Source organism: Coturnix japonica, chromosome 5 (genome assembly GCF_054131305.1).
Source record: "Coturnix japonica strain WE chromosome 5, WE-NBRP24, whole genome shotgun sequence".
Classification (NCBI taxonomy): Eukaryota; Metazoa; Chordata; class Aves; order Galliformes; family Phasianidae; genus Coturnix; species Coturnix japonica.
The window spans coordinates 10,287,272-10,314,055 of NC_140667.1; the positions used below are offsets into that span (position 1 = coordinate 10,287,272).

At 41.4% G+C, this 26,784-nt stretch overlaps 1 protein-coding gene across 15 annotated transcripts in view; it reads right to left on the minus strand.

Moving 5' to 3' along the window:
- TSPAN4 (tetraspanin 4) overlaps positions 1-26,784 on the minus strand; it is a 380,904-nt gene that overhangs the window by 199,203 nt on the left and 154,917 nt on the right. The window contains exon 1 of one of the 15 annotated variants that reach the window (XM_085548318.1): positions 12,374-12,489. The exons of 13 other annotated variants lie outside the window; for them this stretch is intronic. In XM_085548318.1, the coding sequence (XP_085404444.1) occupies positions 12,374-12,485 (112 nt within the window). In that variant the 5' untranslated portion in view covers positions 12,486-12,489. Of the gene's footprint in view, positions 1-12,373; positions 12,490-26,784 lie in introns of those variants that run through there. One more of the 15 variants, XM_085548317.1, reaches the window with a different exon arrangement.

Here is a 26,784-nt window from a genome sequence, read left to right on the forward strand (position 1 = left end):
TTCCCCACCCCACCACTCCAAACATCCTCCTGGCTTTGTCAATACTGAGGCCCCAAGGAAAACAGAGCTGCCTGGTTCTACTAAGATTACTAGTTTGTGGAAAGAGGGTATGAGTCAAATGAGATCTCATCAAGCACAATCAGTTCCAGGACTGTTTCCCAGGACCCCTAAAGAGCTGTCAGTGCCATGCCTTGGCTGTTAAGCTACAGTGCCACAAGATTCTCTTGCTCCCCACCACATCACAGAAGTGGTTTGCACAAATACATCTGTGTGGTCTTTCAGCAGTGCTTTCTTTTGGCTTTGCAGCTTCAGTCCCAGTAAAACATCTGGAAGGGATGGCACTGGGGGAAAAAGTCAGAAAGTTGCAAGCATACAAGAAACAGTGAAGAAAACCTGCTCTGTGAATTTTGGGATTTTCCATGCTGATGTTAGAATGACTTACTAGGCCTTAGAGTCCTCACACCTGTCCCACCATAGGCTAGGGCCCAAACCATTCCTCAGTACTTCAGAAACTTGCTGTTTCCTAGACAGCTGCCCACTGAGTACCAGCTGTATTTAATTCTAGTCTGAGTTCTCTCTTCAAGGACGCTGGGCTAAAGAGAAAGACTTTTACAGTATTTTTTGTTTCTTTCTCACTCTTTTCTTCCAGAATCTCTATCTCCTTCTGCAGCTTGTAAAGAAAAGGGAATTATACAGGTGTTACTCCAAATCCAGTAGCCAAGAAGAGCATTCTATTCTGGTTTCTCAGATATTTATTTAACCCTCTCCACCAAGCTGTGTTACAAAAGCCTCATCACCACTGGTTCTCCCATGCACAAACTTTTTTTTTCCCCCTTCCTTTCATTAAGTCTTCAAAAGGCTTCTTCATAGCCAGCCAAAGCACGTAACATTGAGAACTGTGAAAAAGATGAGTTTTTAGCTCAGTAATGATACTGAATTTAAATCATAGTTTTAAGTGGTTGCAGAACGTTATAACAGCTGCCTTTTCCCTTACCCTCATTCCCCACTTCTGCCTTCCCATCTCCCCTTGTCTCAGTTCACTGGGGGTCTTTTGGACTCTTCACTGAACATTCAGCTTAGAAAGAGGAATCAAATCAAGCTTTAATCAAGCATTCAAATCACTGCAGGTAGATCCATTTGACAGCCTCAATAACCAAGCACTCCTGTGACAAAAACCACCGACGCATGAAACTCACATATGCTGTTCAGAAGCTGAAGTTCCAATGCAACACAATCATCAGGGACTTTCCACAGCAGACTACTATCCACACAGCACAGATAAACTTAGTGTTAATAACTCTAATGCACTGCCATATATGCTAAATTGGGGAGGAGGAGGAGGGTGGTAGTACAGAAAAATTCCCAGATGCCCAAGATCAGTGTTTCTTTTCCATACACATAAACAAATCTCACTCAACTGATTCCTGGAATCATGATCATCCTCTCGAGCTCCATAAGCAGCTCTTCTTGGCACTGCTGTCCTGCGCAAAAACTACTCTCTTCTGCCATCACTATTATCCAGATCTTCTACCACAAAAAAAATTCATTTTTTGGAGGTCTAAATTTTTCTGCCAAGAATGAAGAAGCAAAGCTGTTCTCACTTGATAAAGACCTGAAAACAGGTGCCATGTGGAAACAGTCACAAAACCATATTTTCAGTTTCATGCAAAACCCAACATGTTTATCTGTGCTTATAAAGAACTATCACTACTAGATCAACAATAAGGAAACAAAATTATTCTGCCTATTCCAAAGCACAACTTAAGATCTCCCCACCACTTTTAGATGAGGTGATATACACCTGAAATCCACAGGTGCAAGACCTGAGGAATCAGAAGAACAAGGGGCTGAAAGAAGGGTCTCTATTGCTAAAGAAGGTAGCACTAAGGTTGTAGCAGTGTCATATCCACCATCCTGTTGCCCTCCTTAGCCAACCAGGAAAACAGCAACCACGGAGCCTAAGATTTCTGGAAGCTGCACTTAGTCTGGCTCTGCTGCAACAGACAACCCTCCAGCTACTGCTGAATACTAAAGGGCAGAAAGGATCCACCCAAAAACCAGCTTGTCACATCAGGAAGAAACTTGACATCTGGTATCCTTTGTCCTCTGTCACATGCACATGACCCTAGCCAGGCCATCTCAACATACACCTACCTCCTGATGCTTACGGACAAGTTGGTGCAAGCACATAGATAAATGAAATTATGATAAAATGTGTCAGCAGGCAAAACCTACCTAAGGACTTTGTGAATAAATGCTGTTTTCCCCTTCTATAAGGTTTTTCACTAAATTTTGTTACACTGATTTCCCTACACACGCTCAGTTCTGTGATGCTCATCCCTTAACGCCATAGCAAATGAGCCCACTTAGTTTCCTGTGTAAGTCAAAGCTCTTCTGCTTGTCTGCCCCATATTCACAGCACTCATTTCTGAAATTGGCTTCGTTCACATACTCCTTGCATTTTATCCTGAGTGGGAAACGTTTCTCCATGAGAATCAGCAGGTTCTTAACATATCCTGTCAATTCCCTCCTCTTACGCTCAGGTAATAAGGACAGAACATTATTCCAAGGATGTTATCAGGACATACCATGGCATAACAACTAACAAACTGCATTAACGCTCCCATGGTTGAAAATAAACACGGCTTTTCTTTACACAGGAAAAAGGGAAAATGCTTCCAAACCTCCTGGTAGTTATAAGCAACTTAGGGACATTTTCCATCTTATTAGAAGATTCTAGAGCTGATTATTAGAAGATTCTAGAGCTGACATGTCTCTCATCTTCATTCAAGATCAAACAGAAGTTACAGTTAGATGGTTGATGAGCCATTGGTATTTTGCCACATAGAGAGAAACACTGCAGCCTCAAACATTCCAGTCTGAGTCTGCTAAAGTAGATAGCTGTATAATTTGTACACATTAAAAAAAATAAAAATCTACATTAAAAGGAAAACCAGGCATTCCTATCTGCAATAGTCTGTCTGCAGGATACAAGGCATCTTTGCAGCCCAGCATCCACCAATAAACACCAAGCAGAGGAACTGTACCCAGCTTGTGATGGAATGATACATTCCCTCCACCCACTTTCCCTTTCTTGACAAGATTAGTTTCCCTGGGATGAAGGGAAAACAGAAGTATGTGGCAGTGATGCATACAGTCCTGGCTCTCTGATAAGCAGAGACTACAAACCCACCATTCTGTATCCTGCCAAACATCTGTGAAGTAGATTACAGGACTTTGCTGTTGGTTGAGTTGTTCATTTAAATTCTACCAGAAAACTGCATTTCAATCTCAAAACTGTACTCTGCTTCCTGCATTTCAAATAGTTTCTGCTATTTGATTTGGCAGTATAACTCCATTTAGAAGGAAACAAAAGTTCCTTGAGCTCTGTCACTATTCACATGTAATGTAGGAAAAAAAAAATGAAACTCATTTAAAATCCTCAGAAGAATTTGTGACAGATAAATAATCTCAAATATTCCTACTCATTGTATCTGGCAACATAAAGCAAAGACTAAAACACTGCTGGAAACAAAGACATGAAAAGATGAACTTCTCTAAAGATCACATGCTACCAGTGGATAGATAAAATCCATCCTACCTTGTGAATGAGCTTATCACCAAGAACACCGCAAGCTTGCCTTGATTGGAAACCTCTAACATTTGATACTCTAAAAAGACCATAAGACATTGATTCTTCCTAAGTTCAGTCTAGTTATCAGTAAGGTTGGGGGAGGACAAACAGACAAATGCTACTCAACACATTCAAAGCTCTGAGCAGCTCTAATAAATAATGCTCCACTTACAGGAAACAGTGGTTAGAGATTTATCACCCCTCTGTCAAACAAAGAAGCTTCGGTCACTCGTGTCCTTTACTCCTTTACTAAAAATACCAATCAGGGATTTACTTCTGGGTCCAAACTTTCAGCTGCCATCCACTTCAGGAAACTGAACTTGCTTCATATAAAAAAAATAAAAATAAAAATCAACCAAGGTTATTATCACTTACACAAGCATCAAACCACCTAAAACTGCTTAAAAGCACAAACAGAGGAAGAAATAAGAGTTTATTTCACAGGGGATGCTACGCTTCCAACAAAGTCAGAAGTTGGTTTTGAAAGTGAAAATCCCACTTTTTGAAAATACCAAATCAAAGTTTCATGCTGAGGGTCCTTTCACTTCGGGGCATGTAAAAAATCTATAAAACAATTTCTGTACATATTACCCAAATTTCCTAGTTCCAAATGGGACCAGGTAAGGCTACACAAGGGACAATAAAAAGAACAGTAAACTGACATCACAGTAGGTTTGTTTTAAAAAAAAGGTTTGGCTAAGAACAGCAATAAGGATGGCTTATGGGATTTAAATCTAGTGCCTTGAGACTGAACTGACTCCTAATTCAGCTACGGCCTATCACAGAGAGCATGGCAGAATGACAAGGTGATTATGTTCACCTATATTCTATGAAACTTAATTTAATTGATGTGTAGTTTTACTAATACAATCATTACTAATATGATCACTGCAGGACCTATGCTTTTATTTGTATTGCTAAATGCATGCCTATGCCCTGGATCTTAAGGCTTATTTATTTAACTACAAAAAGCTTGTGAGAGCTCACCCATTTCTTGGGTACTTTTGTCCTACAGTCCTGTGAAGTTGGACCCTGCTTGGCATTCTCTAAACTGCCCCACATTGCTGTTCTGCCATTAAGTAACCTTAGCCTACCCTCCGCTTCTCCAGTTGTTTAACCACTGCTGTTATCTGAACGCGTAAGCATTGATATAAGGAATAGGAAGCTTGACTGTCCTTCCTGTGACACAGATTCTTCCTACATGTGTGGCTCCATATGAGAGAGAGTAATCAGCCCTCCAGCTCCTAACCTTGCTTCACTCTGCCTTGAGATCTCTCCTGGTTTGGAGCAAGGCATACTGCTAACCAAGAGGGCTATCCACATGCAGGCACATTTCCATTCATACTCACACATTCATTTCTGTTCCTGTTCTGACCACAAAATGATCAATCACCAGTAACTTCTTGATGCTAATTCTACCTCTGTCTACTTTGCACCATTTCACTCCTGTAGCCTTACTAGTGTTAGCACTTTCAGCCACAGAACAGCCTTTCTTCGCTCTTCAAGTTCTCAGCACTAGCCAATAGGCTCCTGAGGTTTGATCAGTGTATTGCCAGGCTCCTTCCTCCCAAACCTGGCTACTTCTGATGCAGCCACATACACATCAAGTCATGATTTCTACTGGTCAAAAAGCCAGACAGACACCAGAAAAAAGCCAGACAAAACCCAAGAAAGCTCTGCTGCTCACCACTTTGTAGCCATCAGCAGCTATGGATAGCAAAGCCTGCCCCCACCTTTAGTGGGGTAGACCAGTACCGTTGCTCAGTATAACCTGTGAACCAGCACACACTGCTTTATAAATTGCCTGCCATGGGAAGAATGACAGCATGACTAAGCGGGCAGCATTTCAACTGGAAAATTCCCTGCCCACTTTTCATCCCCATCCTCTCTGTAAGCGCATGCTGACACAGGTAACCAGATGGCCCACTTCATGTTGAACTTGTGCTCCCATCTCCTGCTGAGACAAGGTGTCCCACATTTACTCCTTCCTCACAAGCCTGGAAGAGAACAGATTCCTGGCTTTTACCTTTAGCCTTTAACACAGATGAGCTGGGGAGTCCACATGGGCAGCTTGTTTGTCAGCACAGCCTCCTCCCCCCTGCACAGTGGGCACAGCTCTTCACACCACTTCCCACAGCAAGAGAAAAGCTTTAACACATCTCAGTTATCGGTAACTTTGATGAATTGTCTGGCAGTGGCATCTGCTGCTAAGGATACAGATGTACAAGAGGAATTAAAAGGCATTTCTCCATAAAACAGGTGATATCACTGCAGATATGCCATTGTATCAATATATATTTTTTTTCCTCTCATCTGATCAATGAATTTTGCTTTGGTGACAGAATCAATACAATGGCTTGGGGACACAAATAACCCCAAATTAACTTCGCAGAAATACTAGTATTCGGACAGACAACATAAGCAAAAATATCCTTATGTACCACTCAGAGAAGCAGTTTTTCATTCCGAGCAGAAATTTGCTACATTCAAAACATCATTGAATAAAGCTCAAGGAAAAAAAACAAGCAAACAAAAAGCCACTGATATGTATTTCAGAGAAATAACTGAATCCTATTACAACTGATCTGTGCTCTGTGGCTACCAACCCTTAAGATGGAAACAAACATTCATAGATTAGTTGAGTCTCAGGAAGGCAAACTATTCTTAAGGGAAATTTTCTATTTCAGCAAAACAGATCAGAAGTTCAGAAGGAATTCATGCACATCAACCTGCAGAAATACCTCCCATTCTGGTTGAGACTTCAGAAATAACTACAACAGAATCACCACTAGAATATTCATTATAAGCTATATGCTATACCCATTGTATATAGCAAACCCTCAGGGCACATTTGTCATTTCCTCCAGAACTATCAAGGGAGTTAAAAGCACTGAATAAAGATGCTTTATTTGCTTATTTATAGCAACTTTCAGGGTGAATTTTCTTTAAGGTGGGAACACGAGAGCAACAGTTCTTCAGCTCCTCATCTGATTGCTTTGGCTGTTCAGAATGCACAAAGCAACTGCACAAAGCTACTGTCAAAACAAAGCTGGGGATTTTCTGGCATCAGGCACATCCAGTAAGACTGCATCATTCTGGCTTAGATAGTGCAAAAAGGCTCTATTGGCTTTTTGCAGACAGAGGTAGGGGAAGCAGTTTGGCTGTAGGAGAGAATTTGAGGGCCAGGTGGGCTGAGCCAAGTCCATGGTAAAATCCTATTACAGGTACTTATTCAGACAGTAAAAGTTAAACTAATCTGCAGGCTGCCCTAAGTTCTTCAAGGGATGAAATTCCTCTTGTGCAACTGTTACGGCTGTAGTCATTCTGCCTGAATGCAAACAAGGAGCTCACTCTCCACTTCTGTAGGACACACTGCAGGGTTCGACTTACATAAGGGACATCCATCTGTATTAAACAGGATTTAAAGTGTATTTCTAAAATATGAGATAAATTAAATGAGAGGCTTCTGAGCTGACCAGCAGGGAGCAAAGGATTCACTGGGTCAAGGCTCTGGCTTGGTCTCATATCCTTTTGTCATGCCTATGAAGTACTTCCCCTTTTGAAACTGTTTTTAATGCTTTCAACCACTTTTTAATTCAGAGTACTTATAAATTAACTGTGAATCATCTGCAGTGAAATCTGTTAAAGGAATGTTAAAGTAGTATTTTCTTTTATCAACTTTAACTTGGGGAATCTTTGTTCTGGGCCTTTAGATTATGGGTTGCTTTTGCTTTGTCCTAAAAAGTTTGATGTTAGAGAAACAGGGCAGAGAACCTTGAGAGAATACCTAGAAATACATTAACAAAGTTCTGAGGAGTGCTTCACAAATAAACAGTTCTTCAACTTGTATATAATGGAGGTTTCCAAAATGATCATTCCTAAGCATTGCTGCACATCCATACTACAATGTGGCCAACTCACAAAAGACTCTTCCCTTGTATAGCTTTGCTCCACACTTGTAAATGTATTTCTAGCTGCCAATAAAAAAAAATAAAATAGGTACCACAATATCTTTCCCAATGTAAGCAGTTTTTGTGCTCACTGATAAAAGCCCTGTGCTATGGAGCTACAAGACACTGTTCCCTCTCAGCCTGCATTTTGTTGGTTGAAGGACTTGTCATGTGCACATAATTCTGTCCAGTTTCTATTTTATATGTCTGCATACTGCCTGCCAGGAATATTCCCTCTAATGATGTATTCCAGCAGATTGGTCTATCAGACCATCTCGTAACAAGCCGAACATGACCAGCAGTGCTTAGCTCATGCTATGGCCTCTCCCAGCCCCACATTCTCTTGCCAGATAGCTCCTGCCATTGTATTCAATTCTTTTCTGTCAACACTTGCGAGTTCTTTGCCTCACAGGTAAAATGTGTAGCTTGCTTTTGTCAACACAGTGGGTTTAGTGTTGGCAGAGGAAAGCTTATGGGCAGAAAGGCATCAAGAGTCCACTACTTGCATACCACCTCCTTGCATATCAATCCCACAAAGTTATGCACTCATAAGACATAATCCTAATAGGATGGCAGCATGTCAGCTGCAGAAACTATTTTAGGACCATTCATAATACCATCCTGCTAAAGACGAGGCATTTTTGTGAGAGAAAAAAAGTGGCATGTAGCACTAATGCAGCTTTTACCTGACCTTGCTCACATACTACCCGGCTATTTGCATTTCCTCCTATAAACTCTGCCAAGCTTTATACTCAGAAATGAAATGCATACGGACGGTATATTTCCCATGATGGGGATTCCTAAGTTATCCTCAACTGCAAAGACTTGATACTTCACACCACAGCTCTGGTTGGAAATAATGTGGGCAGCACATGCCCTGAAATTCCCAGCAAAGACATGAGAATGCCTGAGGCCTGGAGCTGAATTTTTGCTGCCTCTTCCCACTCGGCCCCAGCTGTTCTGCTGCACCTCTTGGATTAAAGTGGGAATGCTGACAGAATGCTTCTCAGATGGGAACAAGAAGTCCCAGTCAGGGTTCTTCTCAGATCCGGAGAGGCAAAAGGCTATTTTAAACGTGCTGATTGTCAGGCACGTGGAAGTCCACAAGGCTATGCCTTGGGACTGGAGAAAGAGAACACTCTCCTAATTTGGGACATAGCTTTCCCTTTGGACTGTGGCAGCCATCATTCAAGTGCCAACAGTAAAGCACAGGGTACAAACATAGCAGTAGCTGCCATGGTCCACAACCCCAGGCTCTAGCAACATGTGGCCCAGGAAACTGCTGAGCTGGAAGTAGAATGTACTTATGCTTAAGCACTTCTAACAGATCTGCTGGCCTAATATCATCTAATTGCTTTCAGCAGGCAACATGTCCCACTGCAGTAAGTTCCTTGGGTTAACAAAACATGGTGTGAAAAAGTATTTTCCGTTTTGCAATTACCATCCGAAATATTAATGGTCCTACAGCTCATGCACCACAAGCAACTGAGAATAAGCAGCCTTTCCTCACTCATGCCTCCAGGTTGTTTACCACTGTCAAAGACTACTTATTCACCCAACCTCTTCCCTCTGCCAGGCTACTATTAGAGATAATAGCATCAGCCCTAACTGCAAGAACAGGTCATCTGGGAGGCGCTGAGCACTGTGCCTTTTACAGAGGATTACGGACATTAGTTTCCCAGTCAAAACCTATAATCATGCAGAATTAAAGAATTAGAGAATTGCAGAACCCAGAAAGACTTGAAAAGATCACCCAGACGAGGGTCAAACAGGTTGTAACTATGCCAGGCCACACAAGACATTCACTTCATCTGTTCTCAATGACTGCCCAAGACTGGGGGTTACCATTTACAGTATTTTAGTGCTTCACTAGCCCACGAACGTTTTTCTCACTAACAAACCTGAATATTATGTTCTGTGACAGAAATCTTATTTCTTACCCTATGCCCACAAAGGGCTCTTTCCTTCTTCTTTCCAGCAGGCACTTACAGGTTTGTGAGGCATCATTAAATGCCTTTACCAAAGAACTCCAGCTCATGCAAATTTCCCGTATGGATATTATTTAGACCCTGACCATTAGCATCTCACTTGGTCCAGTTGATCCACAGCTGTCAGCTACAGCTCCCAAAAGGTAAACAATATCCATGCTGAGGTTGTACTGAGCATCAGACAAGGATCACTGCACAGGACTGGTGGCCAAAATGCTAGGGCACTGCAGGATGGTCCTGCCTTTTGAAACAACACTAAGCACTGACTTAAATTTATGCTGTGATACATCATAACCCCCAGATCTCCTGCAAGTCTGCTTATACTTATGCAGTTGATTATTTCTCCATTGAGAGAGAATTGCATTTATCATTACTTATCATATTTTATCCCCAATTTGTCAAGAGCCTTTTAACCATCAAATGTATTTTTTATTTTCCACCTCCTCTTACAATCAGATTGGGACTGCACAATACATGTACTGAGCTGTGTGAAGAAAGAAAAACTTCCAGATTCCAAGAGAGTATTTTGAAAATTAAGTTATGAATCAGAGTCTGAACTACCTTCATAATCCTTCCCTCTCGGTATCACAGGTGCAGCTCATCTCTAATGAGGTTTCATGGGATAATTAAATCCGGACAGCTTGGGCAAACATCCGAATCTTCAGTCACTCACCTTTGCTGACAGCCCTGGCAGATAGCTCACGGTGTTTTAATTCCTAACACAAAGAGCACATCATAACTGGAAGCATTGACTGAATGTTTTAGACATCTCTCGTTGCTTTTCTGCTGTAGGTAAAAATGGCATTATCTAAAGTGCTGCATTCGGAAAGGACTTTCTCATGTTCTTGTTATTTTAGGCAGTGCTGCTACTAGTAAAATTACACCACGGGTTTTGCCATGTCACTTCTTTAAAATACCCATTCAACTATTTTTGTGCCATGCGGATGACTAACCTAATGTCCTGCAACATATTTCTAACTCTTACTGAAGGTCCCAAAAGGGAACATACAGTGAAAGCAGCACATAGGACATGAGGAGGCAGGATTACTGCATCTATTCCTGTCTTTGGACTTTATACAGCTCTGGGAACATCCTTTAAACTGTCTGCAGTCCATGTTCACACCCTGTAAAATTGCTTTGGCGAGAAAAACACAAAACTCCCACTATAGAGGCAGAAAACACCTCCCAGGAGCAATGCACCAGCAGTTAATTTGGCAGCTCTGGAATTAGCATGTACATTAATGACAATCACATTTTATTCACACAACATCTCTGCTGTAAAATCATCCTCGTTATACAGATTGGAGCTGAAAAGTTACAATATTAGATGGACAAATTCTGTCTGTAAGGCTGAAATATAAGCCAGGTCCTGTTCCCAAGCCCAGCGCCTCACCCACTAAGACATCTCAAATAAAAATAAAATAATTTGACAGATCCTGATGTTTGCTACTCATCCTGGATCTAACACCTCACTAATATAGCTTATAGTATGGAACTATATTGATTTCTGCAGCCTTACCCCACATCTTTGAGCAAGACACTCACTTTTATGAAGTTGTTTTTCCACATGAGATTTCCAAAATTCACTTTATGTTACAGATCAGCCTCATAACATAGGAGCTGCATGACAAAACAGTATCCTCTACTTGATATCAGCAACATTCAGCAAAGCAAGCTGTGCCAGCATGATAGAAAATAAAATCAGGCAGAGATAGCTCTGGCACTTAGTTTGCTAAAGCTACAGCAGTGGTACGTGGTGCCACGCTCAGTTAGCAGGCTCTTCTAATGCAAGCCCAGCCAGCTCGCATTATCTGGGGAGACCGCATCTCTAGGTGCCTGCATTATGTGCCAAGTGCCAGCAGAGCAAAAATTCTGGTGCCCACAGCAGCATCAGGCACATAGGAATAGCACAGAGTGGGTCAGACAAACTTGCAGCTTCACTTCAGCGATGTGCCTGGCTGAGAGTTACTGGGTGTGGAGCCGCATGCTTGTGTCCTGGGCACTAACAACAGAATCTGCACTTGCGGCTGACATTGGTATCTTCTAGCAACAAAAGATTTAGCAACTCACTCCAGAATGAGGATCACACAGTTGTTCAACTCACAGGGCATCAAAAACTGCATCAACATCAGTTTTACCAAGTCCTGCTAGCAATGGCCTGAAGGTTATGTTTGAAAAGTCCAGAGCCCAACCAAACGACACATTTAGAAGTAAAGTCAGTCACAAAAGCTTTGAACAACAAGTCTTGACTGTAAGTACAACATTCTCTCCTTCATGAAGTTGAGTGGGTTTTTAGTACTACTGAGAAAAATCACCTGAATTCTGTCAGAAAGGGATTAAACCCATACAGATCCCGTACATATCACAGCACTGACACAGTTTGAAGCTTTACAAAGGGATTTTAGCATCCATGTTTTAAATACTGTTTTTTAAATGTACGACTGCAGGAAGGCTGTGAAAGAGTAATATTTACACATTCGAATTCCCAAAGGAATTTCTTGGCTAGAAAAGTTCTGGAATGAAGCAAAAAAAATCTCCACCCCAAAAATCAAGGATGAACAGTCATACAAAACAGCGTTCAGGTGGGAATGAACAGCAAACCCTGCCAAGCAAAACACACCAGCCCAGGTCTCTGGAAGCTTGTGATGTGTGAAGCCACAAGCCCATGGAAGTGAAGCTTCACACAGATGCATTTTTTTTAATTCAAGTTGTTATTGGTTTAGTGAGATTTTGCACAGTTCAGCAGATCTTTAATTATTTACATTTAAGCAACTACCAGAAATCAAAACAACATACGATACCTTGATGAGAATGCACCAGCAACACGGGTCCCTCCCAGAGTATGAGCGGAGCAGGGCTGGGGTTCATGGCAGTGAACCGCTCCCCTCCAGCGTCCAGCCGCACAGCTCTCATGGGCGCTCTCACACACAGCAAGCGCTGAACCCTGATTCATGATTTCAAGTTCCAGCCGTGGAATGTAGCCATTGAAAACCCAGAACTATTTTTACCCCCTGAGCAGCCGCAGCATTTCCATCCCATAAAGACTTCTAAAGCTAATGCCTTACCCTTAACACACACCCTGAACCTAACCAGCTAAGATGCACAGTTCCCTGGCATTCAGTGTGGTTTTAAAACTGCGCAGTTGCTATCAACAAGACAAAGCAGCTCAGCCCCTGGCATTATTGTCAGCCTTCAGAAGTCAGACATTTGATCCCAGTTGTCAAAATTAGAAATTCCTCGGAAATGCTCCGCTTCACAACATTAGCTCAGAGCAATGACTATCTCTACAGCTCATCTTGTACACCAAACTCAGTCCGCACTTAACAAAAATGCCATAACTTCTTCAGTGAGCTGACAGACTACAGATGCAAGTGAAACCACTCCAGGTTTAATCTTCCATTCTAAGGAAAATCACAAAGCCAAAGCAATTACCCAAAATCCACAAGTCAAACAATAGCTTTTTATATAGAACACATTCAAAAATATGAAGTAGACTTCAACGATTAGCATCAAATCACAGCTAGACACTGAAACTGCTTTCTGAGACCATATAAGTATCTTGACCACTACAAACCTTTATAATTGCAAGCCTTGAACCTAAACAACCATACTAGTGTACCTCAGGAGAAAAAAAAGTCACCTTGCTATTTAGACCACTACAGTAAAACAACAAAAAAAAAGTGATTGGATTTTCCCATAAAAGAACTAATAAGATTTTTGCAAAGTCAACAATAATCAACACATTATGAAAGCACCTTGGCAGAGAACAGTCTAGAAACAAGTGCTCATACTTAATGGGTCCAACTGCCAAACAAAACAGCAGATTCACTAATCTAGCTTTTTCACATCCAGCTTCTAACACAGAAAAATAACAGCAGATGTTACACAAACATGCAGTTAAAACACATGAGTCAAATAGACATCTTGAAAGAACAGTCCATTATTGGTAGTCCTTAACCTGTGGAAGCATCTGGAGGCTTCTGTAAGAATTAGTAACTCCACAGCAACACATCTTACATTAAAAAGGAGTCCCACTCACAGCCGGCTTTCATGGAGACAGAAGAAATAGAGTGCAGAAGGTGAGACTGGCAACTTCAGAAAGAAGCAATTAAGCAGCAAATGCCATAACCTGTCTCCTGAAGTATTTTAGTGCAGAAAATCCCTAAACAACTCCTTCAAATAACAGCTGCAAAGTAGCCTACACTAGGTTAGAGAAGAGCACTGAAGACATATTAGTTTCCCTGTCTCCTGCTGTGAATGTATAGAGCATCCATCTGCATATGGAAAAATGCCATTCTGCATGTGGCCTTTACAAGACACAAGGCTACAGATTATCCAAGCAGGTAAAGGAATCCAGGAAAGCCAAAAAGACAGACTATACAACAGTCCCTAACATCTAGTTAAGAAATGAAATTTAATTTTTACCAAATAAGAGCGTGCATAGCTTCTCTCACACAAACACAAGAATGAGAATCATTTGGCTAGTGCTCTTTTTTTTGGCCAGTTATTTCCCCAAAGCAGCAATCACTTCACTCTGACTGCAGGCTTCTCTTCTCCAGAGCTGCACTCTACCATAATAGCAGAAGCACCAGGCTGAGATTTGGATGATTAGGATTCAAATCTTGGCTCTGACAACAGCCACTCCTCTAGCTCTGGGTGAATCATATAACAGGTACTCTTCTCTGCTTCCAAACTAGAGGTCTTGTTGAGGGCACCTCCCCTGGATCTACTTACTCGTCTTCCTCCTGTTCTAAACAAAGCAACATCTGTTTTCAATTTCTGTCCTCTTAACAGGGGAAACTGACATCAAGACTGATGCCTCCTGTCATCAGGTGGTGCAATTTTGATGCTTACTCTCTAGCTCAGCTCAGAATCCACCTCCTTTGGATTGGAAGAGGACTCGTTCAGACTGGAGATTCTCTACCTTGGCTCAGAGATCTTGTTTGATTTGGAAACTTTTTTTCCTCAGCTTGGATACCCTCCTGTTCAGTTCGGAGATTTTCTTTCTTGATAAGGAGATTCTGTCTTAGCTCAGACTCTCTCAGAAACTCTTCCTCTCCACTCAGTTTCAGAGGCTCCTTCCCACTCTGGGATGGCACTAGTAGGCACAAGCCAGGCCCCAAATAATTTGTGCCTTCTCAGATCTACCTGAGCTGCAACATTCCTGTCTCAAATAACTGCTTAGGCTCTCAGGATCTTGCATGTGTTCACAAGTAAAGTTCCACAACACTGTCAACACCCATTTCTCTAGTTTCTCCCTAGTCCCTCCACATTCCCTGCCATTTACTATTCCCTGGCTCTGGGAAAGGCTTCCTCAAAAAGAAGTTGCTGCAGAAATCCCAGAAAGCAGGCAGTAAGCCCACACTTCAAAGCCTTGTTTGCAATACAAGTCCCACACTACTGATAAGCTTTCTAACAAAACTCTCTGAAGGGTACAGAAAGTTTCATTCTAAAGGTTCAGTTTTCCCAGCCAATGCCCCCAATAAATATTATAGTTCTGGTCCAGTTTGGCCTGGTTCCATGCCTAATGCAGTAGATAGACCCACCACTCTAAGAAAAGGGAAAGGGGAGTAGGAAAAAGGTAAGGTAATGGAGCTAAAAAACCAAAACCAGCACCATATGAGGGTGAGACCAAAAGAAAGGTGTTACTTAAAAGTGAACTTCACATTACAGAGTCACAAGAAGTACTGAACAAACAATATGGCTTTGGAAAACACCAGAGAATGAACAAAAAGGCCAGTACAAACACCAAGGCAGCCCCAAGGACAAAAGGAAAGAAATAGCAGAAGGGAAAAAAAGCCTTCTGTCAAGGATGAAGTAAAAAGAAAACTGCAGTAAACAAAGCAAAATGAAGAAAATGCAAACTAGATGACCACTGGCACATTTTGCATATTTACCTGTTCTTACAGAAATCATAATGGCTCTTCCCCATAGCAACATCTATGAGAGAAACATTTCCTCCCCACCCCCATCTGGCCCCAAACCATTCTAAAAACCAGTTGTCAGTATGATGCACAACTTCATTCCAAAGGGAAACCTTTCAGACTCAACACACATCAAAGTACAGAAGAAAGACAAGGCATCCCATTCACACCAAGAACTCAACCACTTAGTGGTTGAATTACTTCCTCCTTAACAATTCCCTATAAGGACTTTTACATATTAGCTCCTTCTGCAGCCTCAAGCATGAAGTAGAATTTTTTTGGCACAGGGATTTACACGCCTTCCGAACGTAAGGCATTCATGGATGCTCACACCTTGCACTGTTTTACAAAAGGGAAGACTGAGTATCACAGTACAAGATAGGCAAAAAGATTATGGTTTTAAATGCATGCAGCAGGACTTCCTATAAGCTGACACATGAACATGCTGACAGGACCACCACAAAGCAATTCAATTGCATTATGGTAAATTCAACCGTCTTCTTCTGCCACTCTTTGTCTAAGGGTACACCACCACAGTCCCAAATCCCTGCTCCTTTGTGTTATCTTTGTTATGCAGCACCTTAATTAAGCCCACATAAAGACCCACGGGTTGATGTCATAGACTAGGTCACAAATCAAAGCTACTCCCCTCTCTCAGGACAGGGGATATTTCCTGTCATGCTTTTCAATCTCCAAAGTTTTCATGTTCCATGGTGCCCCATTGACAGTCACCCCATACAAGCAGTGGAGCAGCAAACACAAGCAAAGAGCCCATAAGTCTTCAGGTTGCTTCCTTGCAGATATCAGTACTTATCACAACTCTTCAGAATTCAGAGCTGTCTGACGTTTTCACAAATCAGGAGCCACAGTCTAACCCATGAGCAGAGATTCCGCCTTAGAGAAACCACATGGCATTTTTGTAGGGAAAGGTGACTTTTCCCTCACAGGCCACAGCTGGAGATGACAAGGTCCATTCAACAACACCATATCAAGAAGTCTCCACTTGTCACCCTTTAAGCCATCAGAGAGTAACAAATCTCTTTTGTTAGACTTCCTTTGTCTCATTGGAAATTAGATCTCAGGAAGAGAGAAGACATCCAGGGAGGAATGGGGTGCGTTTGTTTGTACAATGGCTTTTGTTCCACACAGCCATATGGAAATGCAAGATAAGGTGTCTATTACTACCCAGAGACAGTAGGACACATTGCACTCCGAGCATAGGAACAAGTCCCATTTATGCCAACAGACCCTGAGAATGCTCAACCCACAGTGAACACAGTTGCTGCATGTTCAAAGAGCTGCATATAGGCACCAAGTGTTTGCTATTCTCTTCACTTCTGACAACTTCAGGGCAGTCTAATATTGCATTCACTATGAGAAAACAAAATGGATTAGAAACACGTGTGCTGATTAGCTGAAACCACTCACACCACCATTCAACAAGTTCCCTTGTGGATCACTGCTAATGCAACACCTCAGTTGCTCCCCCTGAAAACAAGACAATTATACTGAGATGATTAAATTTTTGGTTAAATCTTTGAAAACCATTATTTTAATACAAGAAAGGCAGCAAAAGAAGCAATCTAACATATCCAGCAACATAGCAAAGAGAGAAGGAAAGAGGCTGTGAAGTACCAGTGCTCTCTCCCAGCATGCAAGGCAAGCATTCTCATATAAGGCACAAACACATAACCAAGATACTAGGTAGGGATGGAATAATTTCCACGTGGTTAAGAGCATCATGTAGCATTTATAGTAGTTCTGCCTGCCCCATGCAATATCGGAATGGATGACATCAGGAAGACACAGCTTCAGCCCCCATGATCTCACATACATAGTTATCAAAGGCTTCTAAATGCCAGAGTAAAAGCTTGCTACATGCACCCACAGTTACAGGTACGCTCCCTCAAACAGATCACAAAAAATTACTGAACTCAAAAGGACAGGTTCTCCTCAGAGACAGACCATAGACCACAGACTACAGTGTTAAATCAGTAGCCCACGTGAAAATCTAGTTTGCAGCTCGGTAATTAATTCTACCACTCAAGGGATCATTCACTAACAATTGTGCGAGAAGGGCCACCTCCAAAACCCATCTCTGAACTCAGATCTCAAACCTCCCCAGCAAATGACTTCCTCTTCCTCTCTGTCACAATATAAAGACACTTCAGTTACTCACACCTTAAAAAAATGTGTGCCAAAACACATAAGCCATTCTGAGTTCATTACAATTCATGTGTTTTGTTGTTTGTTTGTTTGTTTTCTAACAAATCCCACCTAGAAATAACTTCTTTATGCTCTTTGGAAATGGAAACCACTTTTGCCATTGACTTTATGACTCCTTAGTTAAGCCCTCCAGTAGCTCTGGCCATGTTTCTGCTAATGATGTCCCTCCCACATTCAGCTTTCACAGTGATAGAAGAATTAGCATGCATAAGGTGAGGCTGGAAGCTTCAGAAAAAGGCCATAAGATCACCATTAAGCATCAAATGCCTTAACCTACTGGTCTCCTAGTGTATTTTAGGGCAGAAAATCCTTAAGACAATTCCTTCAAAGCTCAGTTGCCAAGGAACCTATAGTACACACATTCATGTACAGTAATCTCATTGCCTCACAAAACTCATGGAAATTCTGGACCAGATACACCTACAGCTGTGGCAATCAATAGTCTGCACACATTCCATTTACGAAAAAAGTAGCAGAGCAATCACAGGACTCTCTCATCACTCACCATGAAGTGCCCCTACCATCACATGGACTGATTCTGCAGCTCTAGAGAATGCGAGGGAGCACAAAGAATTCAGCAGCGAAGGAGGCCTCTTGGGGAATGAGAAAGCTACAATTGAAGTGTGCAGAAGAACATGAAACATCTCAAGACAGCCAGGTCTGACATCAGTAATATGAAGCTCAGAAAAGGCATTAAACAAACAAAGCAACAACACAAATATTGTAAGGTCCAGAAGACCGAGCTGCTTCAGCTTAGTGCTGTGGGAAATAAAGCAGAAAAAAATGCTGTTGCTGTGAATTCCTGCCTCCATAAGGGTTCTTCCCAGCCAACAGCCTTCCACTATTTCTGCAACGAGATGACTTTCAAACTTTGTTATATTTTCAGTGAGGAATCAGAAACCCAGTCAGCAGCAAGAAGTAACAGAATAAGTCTAGTTAACAAAAGCACCTTCACTTTCCACTTGAGATTTAAAACACACCTGTTGCCTACACATTAAGTATCTACTTGTTCAGGAACAGACAGCACCTGAAATCATTGAATCTCTAAAGGAAGAGAAAGCATAAGAGACAGATACAAAGCCCTTTTCTTCCCAACAGAATATTTACCATTCTCGCTGCATACTACCAATAGAATTCAGTGAGGGGAATTTTTTTTCCCTATAGTACAAACCTGAGGCTGCCTGATAATTTCTGCCTTCGATATCTCATTTTAGCAAGAGTACAGCTGACAGGTAAACAGAGGTTAAGCCAGATGTTTCATACAAAAGATTATCATGATAGAAAAATAAAGGGAAAATGCTCACCGATGTTGCAGGTTTGCAGAAAACTCCACACAGGAGCAATCACCAGAGGAAGAGATCGTGCTTTAGTGGTGATCAGCCCTTAAATAAGATCTGGGAGAGATGGAGCCAAACTTTACCCCTTCCAGTAGCACAGCTGAATTACCTTCAGCTGTGCTCCCACAGCTGACTTATCACTTTGCCTCAGGTGGTTAATCAGAGGTTCAGCTGTGATCAACAGTTTCCTATACAGCAAGTTTCAAACTTTGTGAAAACCAGAAACTGTAGGACCAAGATCACCTCCCTTGGGATTTAAGCCACACTCTCTTGGAGACTGTCAACTAAAAAGAAAGTCATTCACAATCCTCCCACAGTTGCACTCGCTGATTCATTTAGAGATGCTGAAGAACTGCTCAAACTGGGATTAGCAATAAGAGGCCACGTGTGAGGGCCTCAGAATTTAGTGATTTCTTTCTAAATTCAGAGTTCCAAAGTTATTTACACCTTTTCTTATAAAAGCCAATCTTTTCCCCTCTGTCCTTGTTTTCATCCCTTATGAAAGTGGTCTGGGATCAGTAGTCAAAAAGGAAAACAGCAAAAACACAAACAAAGCCTGGCATGAACCCATGGCTTTCAGGTATCAAAAAACTAAATCACAGAGCATAGCACAGTAGTCACCAAGCCAATTACCAGAGAGGCTTTAATATATAAGGGGGAAAGAAAAAAATGAAATGGAAAAATAACAGTTTCAATTTGTACCAACCTACTTCTTTTCCCCATTTAGAAAATACTAACTACTTTCCTCACTGGAGAGTTAAGAGTTAGTTTTCAGATATTTTTAGGCACAATCCCAAATCATGAATCACTTTTTCTTGAAGAGCCTACATGCTTATAGGAAAAAAAGCTATAAAGGAACTAGTGATCACTGATGATAAACTGTCCATGCACACGAAGACCAACAGAAAAAGGAACCTGAAAACTGCATATCAATTTTAGTGTCAGCATTCAGGGAGAACATTGAATTATCAAAACTAGCAGTTACAAAGCAGAAAGTCAGAGTTCTTTCTTCTACTCTTCAACAAGCACAGGCAGGCTGACAATCCTGCTTAAACAGAAAGCAAAGGGAATAACCTGAGTGTTGATGTAATAGGTGCCACTTTCTTGCACCACTCAAGGGAGACTACACAGATGTCAAGTCTCACCCATAGAGGTTCCTAAAAAGGAGAATTTCCAGCTTCAATCCCCAGCTAACTTTCAGCTAATCCTTTTGTACTTGCATGCAGAGTGACCAAGCATAAAAAGACACTCACAAACACACACTTATTTCTTCTTCAGCAGCCTCAAGTGCTAGCAGTCATAAATAGTTGTCATCGCTGTCCATCCAAAGTGCACATCCATGAAGAGAGAAACAACTGTACAGCTACCAATAGCCAAGTTTCCAACCACAACACAGGCAAGTTGCTAGCTGCAGGCTTTATGTACAGTTCATGTCACTGCAGTGTCACACCCAGCACCCTGAGGAGCCTCATCCGCTTCACAGGGGTGAGAGGTGGCAGAGGCCAAGAACTGACTTCACATGCACTGATACAAAACCAGACTGACAACAAGGGAGAGCTCACACTACACCACTTGCACTTAAGTCCTGTTGCAAAGAGGAGGAAAACTGGGTAACAGCGTCGGTTTCTGCTTGAGGCTTGCACTGCTGCAAAGTGCAAGGCAAGACACAAGAATTAATGCTATACGTTGTGTTTCTTTTCCTATCTCTTAAAGCATTTGCTCACTGTTGGAAAATGATATGGGGACAGATGAAATTCAGAGCTGAAGCAAAGTCCTCATGTGGTTACCGTCAATTTTTGACTTCTTTCATAGAAAAATATCTCTTGTTAAACATTGCAAAATGTTTCAAAGCAGAAGTTTCTTTCAGAAATTCCTGCAGATACCTTCCCTAAATTCTTTCTTGCATCACAGCCTGTTTTTCCCTCCTCATTTCTTCATTTACCTCCTCACTTTATTTCACTGTCCTACACCAACAACTAGAATGTGAGCAGTCTCTGTAAATATACACACACAAACAATGAATGTCATAGTACCTTGTGGGGGAAAAAACAGGTATATATCTCCTGCATTACTACATTCATGTGACTGCTCCTTGTCCAGTGCTTTAGAATACAAACTGCGAAGAAATGGAGGATCAAACAATCACAATAGAAGGACAGTAACATAAATGTGCATCATTTTTAGTTCTTTTTAAATGGAATCACAGCTGTAGAACACAACAGCAACAGACTTCTTTCCAAGTAGATGTTGAAGAAATCAGAGAAGAATTGCTACTTAGCTTGTATGACTTGCAGCAGAGGCTTTCCTTATCCTAAAGCTTACTTTTGCAGGTAGCAATGCCCATGCTAAAACATTCTCCAGTGAAGTGGGGGGGGGGGTGGGGAGGCAAAAAAATAAATTTTGGTATTTGTGAGAATCAGCCACAAAGCACAGCTTTCCCATACATCAGCTGTTCAACTGTATATCCAGTTGAATGTTTTTCATTTACCCAATTTACCCAGGGCTGGCATAAATCTGAGAGTCCTAACCATATCCACCGTGCACAGCTAAGTATAGTAGCACACAATTAGCCCAAGATTTATCAGAGTAGGTTGGAAGAAAGAGAACAGCCATAACTATATGTTAGCTGGCACTTCTTGTAACTTTCCAGCTATGCTCCTAAAACAGAACAGCTAACCTCTTCAGCTCTAATTGAATGGTACAAGAACAGTTAAGTGGTGAGAGGTGCTCTTATCTGGGAAAGCTGTATGTGATATGTACAGCTTGGATGTGGCAATCAATAAATGAAGCTGTGATCAGTGGCAGCAGCCGAGCCTTGGCTAATCATAGTGGGGCATCTTCTATCTGACAGATCAAATACAGAACTGGAGTCTCTGCAAGGGGAACAAGTTGGATCTCAGCAGTGTCTCAGCAGTATGTTGTGGAACAGTTACTACCAAGAAAGAAATCTGAGTGACACATCTGGCATTGAGCTGGACTTTGCAGGTCTGATCACCTGAGGGTGGGATTCAAAACATACTCAGCAGCAGCAAATTCAGGTGATCAAATGAGCAGCTGCTACCTGCTGGCACCAGTTCCCTGGTAAGGGGCAGCCAATGGGAAGCAGACGTGGAACAAAGCACACACTGTGCACTGCTGCACACACCGCAAGGCTACAAGGCACAACAGCATGCTTTAGACATACACTACAGCAGTTAGCAAAAAAGAGAGGATTAAATGTAATTTCAGACACATACATTTGTATGTACACGCTCCTTTCTTCCAAGTGTTAGCCACCTCCATCAAAGTGTTCTTAGGATACAAACTGACTATCACAGTTGCCTTCCGTCATCATCATTTTCCTGAAGTTTAGCTCATTCTACAAGCTTGCTGGTTTCCTCAAGGAAAAATCAGTTGATCTACTAGAACACAATAGCCCTCCCATAAAATCTCTCCTCACATACTTCTTTAGATTACCAAATCTACCAAAACACAATCACTAAGGTGTTTGTAATAAGCACTATCAGTAACATAAGGATTCTAAAGGCATTATGTACCTTGCTTACTTATACACTCAGAAAAAAGCCAGTGACTAAAGGCAATAATAAAAATATATGACCATTTTCTTCTGCTTGTTCAGTCACATTTTCTCTGAAAAAAAAAGATAAAAACCACAGTTTTCAAAGGAAAATCAGAGCTACGTGAAGGTGAATGCACTTATGTACCATGTTGATCATAACTGAAAAGAACCAGTCATTTTGTCATTTGGAATAGAATACTTCTATGCGTTCTCTCAAACACTACTGTTCTACCATTCTTACAGAGGATGGTATTTAAACTTTCCCTGAGTCCCCCAGTGTCTCACAAAGATCCATCAAATGTAGCTTCTAGTAATGCTTCGCAGTTCAGCATGAACTCACGCATGTTCAGCTCCTTGTAAACACTTTTTTTTTCCTGAAAGCAGTAATTTGCATCAATGATGCACCATTGTGCTCCTCAAGCACCATGGACTGGCACAGCACCAGCCTGATCTGCAGAATACCACTGACATATCCCTGCTAATGATTCAGCATCTGTATTTGAAAGCTACGGGTATCCTTAGTTTGCATCACACTAGCAACTGAACTTGGAAATTCACAGCCAAACACTGGATAAAGTGCTTCTTGGGAGAGTTAGATACCTGTAAAAGTGACAACAAATGAGCATACAAGCCACATCAAGAAGGTGGATAAAGAACCCAAGAGGATTTCATAAACACTGCCTACCTTTTCCTCCAACACAGATAACGATGCACTGTCAAAATTTCCTATTAAACCTTTACAGCACTAAGATCTCAATGTGCTGGAAATAACCCAATGCAATGCATTGGAAAATTGTTAAGCCATAATCATTTTAGCTAAGAACATCATATTTATGACAGCTTCACCATGTTCATTACAAGTTTGGCAAAAATGGAAAGCTTTTTACTCCCCATTTAACAGCTATTTCTGTCAAGGCCAGCACTGCTATACCAGAGTACTAGAGGCTCTGGCTGCATTTTAATCAGAACCAGTCACTGCTTCATTTTAGGCTAGAGAATAGTGTTGAGACATGGTTTGCCTGTCTGTTGCTGTGAATGTATAGAGGGCATACATCTGCATCTGGAAAAGTGCAACTCCACATCTGACCTTCACAAGACATATTTTCTTCCAAGGCTACAGATTATCTAAGCAGGTAAAGGAATCCAGGAAAGCCAAAAGACAGAAAATTCTCCAAGAAACTGAATTTTTACCAAAACAAAGCATACATAGCTTCTCACACAAACGCAAGAAAAAGAAATGTTTGTCTAGCACTCCTTTTTCCAGCCAGTCACATCCCCAAAGCAGCAACTGTGACTGATGCCACTTAACTCCGACTGCAGGCTTCCCTCCTCCAGAGCTACATTCTACTCTAGTGACAAAAGCACCAGGCTGACATATGGATGATTACGATTCAAATCTTGGCTCTGACATCAGCTACTCCTCTAAGGTCAGGTCAATCATTTAACTGATCCTCTTCTCTGTTTCCAAACTAGCCTGTAGATTCAATATTACCCTATTTACTATCTGTCGCACTTTACAAATGGGGCTACATAGCAGGGATATCAGAAATAATCTTGCAGAGCATAACATTCTGTGGAATCTAATTTCACTGAGCACAAAGAGTAATCAACACTCTTGAAGCTGCCCATGCTTTTGTAGACTTCAACTGATACTCATTCCTGCCACCTGCTAAGGAGGAAATGGATAGCTGCAAGCTTTAGCATTATCAGTGTTCATGTTCATATCCTCACCCAATCTGTATTAAATCTTCCGTCGGAGGAAGTCGTGGACCTTTCTTCCAACGTACATTCTACAAGAATTAAAGATGGAGGAGGAACACATTTCTGTAATATGAGACCATACATTACAACCACAGTCCTTAAATCGTGACACACAACTGGTGAGAGGACGGTGAGATGGACATCTGAAAGTTATCATCTGCCCAACATACAGCACCTGCAGAACATTACAAGCTGTGGACCACTCCTATCCCTATGCCAAAGCTGTCAGCACTCATCCTCTCCTGGAGCCGCTTAGCCACTGGAGGAAGTGCAAACAGTCCCCAAGCTTGCATGATGCTTAACAGAGTAAAAGGATGGGAATGCAACTACAGATCAACCTTTCCATCCCTTCCTTCTTCCTTCTATTCTTTCTAAGAGGTGAAAGAGACAAAAATATCTGCTCCCTCCTTTTGCTCTTTCCTCATGTCACTTCCTAAATTTTTTATACCACTTTGATCTCCAGCTATGGGAATGCGAGAGAGTGACAACCAATACAAAGCTGTTACTTAGTGGAGTATTTCACATTACAACAATGCAGTAAAGAGAAAGCTGCAATAAATGGAAAATAAAAATAAGAAAATGCAAACTAGATGAATACTGGCACATTTTGCCTATTTACCTTTTCTTACAGCAATTGTGATGGCTCTTTCCCATAGCAACATGTAAAAGAGATGTATTTCCTTCCTTCCACCCTCTCTCAATTCTGAAGATCAGTAGTCAATGTGATGCACAGTGTGATTCCAAAAGGGAAACCAGGAGTACCTTTCATACACCAAGATACGCCAAGGCATAGAAGAAAGGCAAGAATTCCCATTCACACCAAGAATGTAATCACTTAGTCATTGATTTGCCCAGAGAAGGAAAAGAGGCTTCCTCCTCAACAATTCCCCCCAAGAACTTTTACACATTGGCTTCTTCTGTGGCCTTATGTCTCAAGGACAATATATGTTCTGAACATAAGGCATTCATGGATGCTCAAACCTTGCGCTGTTTTACAAAAGGAGAATCTGAGTATCACAGTACAAGATAGGCAATATAACTCTTTAGTTAAGCCCTTCAGTAGCTCTGGCCATGCTCCTGCTAATGATGTCCTTCTCTTCATGCCTTCTGAGGTGCCCTTTCCCGAATCCTTCCAGTTCTCTGGGTGCTCCCTCAATGCGCCCTCTGCTGAACTCTCTTCAAGCTCCATGCTGTTCAGCTTTCTTCTCTAGTCCTGCTGGGCTCTTTTTTTTGTTCATTTCCTTTCCTTTCCACATTTCCTCTAAGTTGCAAATAAACGTCAGCTCTTCTCATGACACAAAATACCAAAATTCCTGTTCAAAGTGGAATAAGTTTGTTTGTTTTATACCTTTATGCATGTGTTTTGCATGATGCACAAACTTTGTTTTATACCTTTATGCATGTGTTTTGCATAATGCACAAACTCATCATGGCTAAAGCAGGTAACTTCATTTTCTTCTCAAGTCTCTGCGGCCCATTATCTTCTTTCCTAACTATTTAGAAACAATAACAGCATCCTCCTGCTGTGCCAGCCCCTAACTTGAATGTCATTTGCATCTTGGAGCTTGCTCTCTACTCTTACATCATGTATCTACATCGTACCTCAGCTCGGCAGACGCTTTCCTCACAGCACTGTTTATGGGCCAGTTGTAACACTGTATCAACTGCAGAGATAAAACTCTCTTGACAAATGCAATCTGGTTTCACAGTTATTTATCCAAAATGCCACTTTAAAGGCCATTTCCCTACACCACCTCTTTGGAAACATTATTTCTTTCTAAGTTAGCCTCCGTTCATTCTCTTCTCTCTTTCCCATCAATAACAAGTTATATTTCATCACTATGTTATCCACAGCGTAGCCACAACTCTCTCCCAATTCTTCTTCGTTATCAGAAGTTCAATTTCTTTCTCCGTCATAGCCCTAGGGATTCTATCAGCTCTAGTCCAGAGTTTGAAAATACTTTATAACCCTGGTGCGGCTTCTAGCTCCGCTGAAGTCTGAGGGTTGTGGAAGCCAAGATTTTGTTTTATGAGTAATTTCTGAAATCATTCAAACTACTCAGTGCATAAAGTTGAACATAATGCTCAACTTCAGAAATGGTTTCCTGGTATCACTAAGTAAGCACAACCACCTTGGCACAACTAAACCAGATAATACTCATATTACCAAAGCAGCCTATAACAATCACACTAACTTTTCTTGGTATGATTTATACTAGTTCACAGGACTAAAATAATAATAATAAAGACCACTCTTAGCTTTTATGGCAGTGGAAATGCAATGTATATAAAGGTTTGAACAAATAAATCACAACAAAGCCCACTCTCAATCTAAGAAACTTTGTTGACATAAACTGTGTTCCTTTTTGATGCAGACTTGAGGTGACATAAGTGCCCCTATAATT